General features: G+C 52.7%; 1 protein-coding gene across 2 annotated transcripts in view; it reads left to right on the forward strand.

The window, feature by feature from the left end:
- The first annotated feature begins 691 nt into the window (after positions 1-691).
- Positions 692-4,335, forward strand: part of GRAMD1B (GRAM domain containing 1B) — a 252,697-nt gene continuing 249,053 nt past the window's right edge. Inside the window, exon 1 of one of the 2 annotated variants that reach the window (XM_073903881.1) lies at positions 692-1,069. In XM_073903881.1, the coding sequence (XP_073759982.1) occupies positions 1,044-1,069 (26 nt within the window). In that variant the 5' untranslated portion in view covers positions 692-1,043. The remainder of the gene's footprint in view (positions 1,070-4,335) is intronic. The other variant, XM_025893605.2, reaches the window with a different exon arrangement.

Here is a 4,335-nt window from a genome sequence, read left to right on the forward strand (position 1 = left end):
AAGACTGATGGGCTACCTCCTGGGCCACTCCATGTGGAGTATTCTTCTGTAGGCTTGGAAACTTGGGTGTCCTGACAACCACATAACTCAGGTCTCCTTCCAGCTAGCTGTGTGGCCCTGGACCAGTCAATGCACCTCTCTGAGCATTAGTTTTCTCTGCAAAATGAGCACTTTCAACCTGATGACTCCTCAGGCTCTACCCTGCTTTGTAGTGCTAGGATTTGGACACTCCCAACTCAGGATTCCACCCCAGCCTGAAGACCCTGCAGGTCACCTGTGGACTCCTGCTGATCTATGCCATTCGCCTTCCTCGCAACCCTTTTCACAGCTCTGCTGACACAGGGAGATCTGGTTTCCAGATGGGCCAATATCCCCTCCCAGCCGCCAGGCAGGCAGCCCCTCTTCTCCTGCCGGTTTCCGCAGTAAACTTGATGGTCTGATTTTAAAGGGGCAGTTGGTTTTCAAAGACCTGGATGGTTGTGCGTCCCGGAGAGTTGCACTGCAGTGCTAAATGTCTGAGCGAGGCAACACCGGGAGAATCCAGGCAGCAGGCTGCACCCGGGGAGGGAGGGTGAGGGGAGGAGGGAGAGGAGGGGGGACGCGAGGGAGAGGGGACTGAGCCGGGAGCGGAAACCACAGAGGTAGAGTCGGGACGACGCGGGGAGGAGCGCAGAGGCAGGGAGGGGGCAATGCTTATATAGACCGTGGGGACTCGCTGCGGTGACTGCGGGCGCGGAGCCAGCCGGAGCCCCGGAGCCCGGGGAGGTGTCCGCCTGCCTCCCACCCGCGTCCCCCCCACCCCGCCCCTCCGGGGTACAGACCGCCATCCCCGTCCCCGCGTCCACGGTGCCCGAGCCGGGAGCCCCTCGGGGAGCTGCGCTGCGGCCCCCACCCGGGCTCGGCTCCCCCGCTCTTGGCGTCCTCGGGCTCCACTGCTCCTTCCTGCTCCAGATGGGACTGGCTCTCCTCTTTGCAAAACCGGGCTCCCCGGGAGATGCGGTGAGCCGCAGCCAGCAGCCGGGGCGCCCCGACCGGCGTGCCCCATGAGTGCTTCTCCCAGCAGACCCAGGTAAGAACTTCTCTCGCCCTTCCTCAGCCCTTGGAGGACCACACCTGGATGCCTGCGGTGAGGATGGGGAAGCCCCGGGGAACCTGGAGGCTGTGGAAGCATTGGGGTGGGGGTGAGGGGTGCTGTTGGTTCTCTGAATCTCGAGTGCAGCCTCAAAGTTACCAGAGGGCACCGTAAAGCTATTAACATGGATTATGGCCTGGCTGTGGGGTTCCCTCCTGGGAGTTGGTGTTCCCAGGAAACCACTGGGATAGACTATCTCTCTCAGGAATTTCCAGAGGTGGCTAAGCTGGCTTCTTTCTCCATTCAGTTCTGGAGATGCGCTCAGGCAAGTGGTGAAGGAAGGGCTGTGGGTAGAGAGATCGAGGCTCCTCTCCAGCTTTCTGACAAAAGTTCGTACTAGGGACACTGGCTTTCCCTGTTCTGGGTGGTGCTTCCCTCCCCCAACCAGGCCACCCCCATCAATTTTATGCCTATTTCCCTTATGTTGTAGAAGTCCCAAGATTTGGGAGAAAGACAAAGTGGACATCATGGGGTGTATCTGAAGATGCCTAGTGAGACTAGGGAGAGGTTCTGCTTTTCCTAATTTCGTCCTAGAGTAGAGATAGAAGGTCTAGTAATTGGAGAAACTCCTGCTTTGGACCTAGGGGTGCATGGAGACCCATTCCAGAAGGAATGGATTTAGTCTTCTGGAGTAGATGAGATGAGAAGTTGTGGCCACTTGAATGAAGTTGTTAGAGCCTACACAACTCATGTGCACCCATCAGCCGACCTCCTGCCTGGAGAAACGTCATTCCTCGGCGAGCCCCTTAGCAGGCCACACTGCTCCAAGGCCGCTTATGGACAAGCATCTGAGAGTGTCTGAGGCTGAATTCTGGTGGGCCTGGGGCAGTTGGGGGGGGCAGGGGGCGAGCAGAACCAAAGAGGGGTAGAAGGATTGTGCACATCACATCCACTTGGAAGATCCTTAGCTTTATCCAAGGAAGTTAAAAAAAAAAAAAAAAAAAAGACTTGTCAAAAAATAATAAGATGTTTTCATGACAGTAGCAGATGTAAAACTCCCACCACTCTGGGAGACGAGAAAGAAATTTGTGCAGGGGGCTGAGCTGTCTCTTCTGCCAGAGCTTATGTGGGTACGTCACCTCTCGGAGATGCGAAGAGTGTTTTATGGAGGAGGAGCTCTCTGCCTGGGGGCTTTTCAAGAGGGGGGTATTTCAGCTGGGCCTCTCTCTGAGCTCAGGAAGCCAATATTGGAAACAAGTGGGAAATGCTGCCTTTCTACTCCCACCACTATCCCCCAAGGTCCCACTTTGTCCGTAGGCTGAACTTGAGGCTCACCGTAGAGCAGGCACATCAGGGAGAGGCATCCAGGCTATTGTTTGGCTGTGACCTGACCTTTTTCTTTACACAGCATTTAGGAGGTGAGAGGGCAACATATACACATATGTCTCCCACGTGAGCCCTTCAGTCTTAGGCTCTGGGTGAGCTTAGCATTTCTTCCCTCTATTCATCGGGGCTCTGCCTTCATTCCTGACTCACAGATCACGTCTCTCTTGCTCAGACCTCGTGTCCCTAGCTGTGTCCCCTTCCCTGCTGCTCAGGACGAACGGCCTGCCTTTGGTGGTGTGCAGTTAGGCTGCAGGTGAGGTCACCCATGTTTGCCTGAAGACCCCCCACCCCCACCCCTCTGCTCATTTCCTTTGTAACTTGCCCAGAAGATCTTGTCCTCAAGTTGCAACTTGGGCCAAGAGTTCTGTGGGGCGTCGTCATCATCATCAGTATTCGGGAGACGAGGTCCCCAAGGGGCACATGGAAGTTCAGGTTTCCCTGGTCCACACGCAAAGGCTGTTTGGTTGTGGAGATTTGGGGCTGGGCTTTGGTGTTAGTGTTGGAAAGAAACTGGTATGAGCAACGATCCATATGTAGCCAAACTGGGGTATTGCTCTAGCACCCCAGTTTGACACTGTCACCAAATATGAGTGCCTTGCTTGATTTCTCATCCAGATGTATTCAAGGGTCACAGGCCTTGAATGAAATCACATCTCTAGGGCGCCTGGGTGGCTCAGTCAGGTAAGCATCTGCCTTTGGCTCAGGTCATGATCTTAGTAGGGTCCTGGGATCGAGTCCCGAGTCGGGCTCCCTGCTCAGCAGGGAGTCTGTTGCTCCCTCTCCCTCCATGTGCTCTCTCTCTCTCTCTCTGTCAAATAAATCTCAAAAAAAAAAAAAAGAAAAGAAAAAGAAATCACACCTTTACAAGGCGATTGGTCCCTGCCGCCCCCTTATTCTAGCCTTTACGTTTGGACCTTAGCAGTCCTTTGATGTCTTTGCAGATGAACTCACTGTTGGTTCCCTGTTAGGGCTTCCCCATCAGACACATCCATAGTCCGTACACTTGTACCTGAACCGCCAGCCCCGGGCTGCAGGTGCACTCCAGAGGGGTTTTCACTGCTCTGCTCCCACCACCTGCTGCTTGGACACAGGTGGCACGTGGCTCTTTGGGCTGCTATTTACAATTCTGCGAGGAATGATCCCCCATTCCACTTGCCCTACTGAGGGGTTGCTATCTCTTGGGGGTGCCTGCTACAGTTTATACTGTTTTGATTTTCATTGTCCTTTCAGCTTGATCAGGATCTTTTCTTTCTCCCTCTCCTTTCCCCCTTTTGCATCTGTGGATTGGAACATTTCATTTTCTGCCTAGGCATGATTACTCTTCAAATTGTGCTAAAATCATCATTTCCTTGATTTGATCCCAAACACTAATGTGCCCAAAGCAGAAACACTGCATGTATCTTTTAGATGCTGGGGCTCCATATACCCTTTATTTTGGTGCACGCAAGGCTCTGGCTTCTAAGAGATGCCCAGTATCCATTGTGCTTTGTACCTGGTGGGTATGCATTGCCCATGTGCACAAGGAATTAACATTGCCGATAAGAGGCAGGAGGGTGGAAACAGTGTTATAGCAAATGGGTGTGTGTTTGTGTTTTAGGAAATGGGATCCTGAGTAGGCTTATGCTGTTAGAAGGGTCACCTTCATTTATTGAAGCCTTATTTGGTGTGTGTGGCAATCGAGTTCTTTGGAGAGGGGAACTCTTGGCAGTGGACTCAAGTATAGATGTGTAAGATGGGAACGATAATGGGAATGTAAGTTCTTGTCTAGAGTGGATTCACGTTGATGAATCTGAGTTAGTGGTCTGCTAACCACCTTTTCTTATTTTTTTAAATTGTTATTGTTATGTTAATCACCATACATTACATCATTAGTTTTT

This window comes from Callorhinus ursinus, unplaced genomic scaffold (genome assembly GCF_003265705.2).
Source record: "Callorhinus ursinus isolate GAN/ISIS: 27379988/994484 unplaced genomic scaffold, GSC_fseal_2.0 scaffold19, whole genome shotgun sequence".
In the NCBI taxonomy this organism is placed as follows: domain Eukaryota; kingdom Metazoa; phylum Chordata; class Mammalia; order Carnivora; family Otariidae; genus Callorhinus; species Callorhinus ursinus.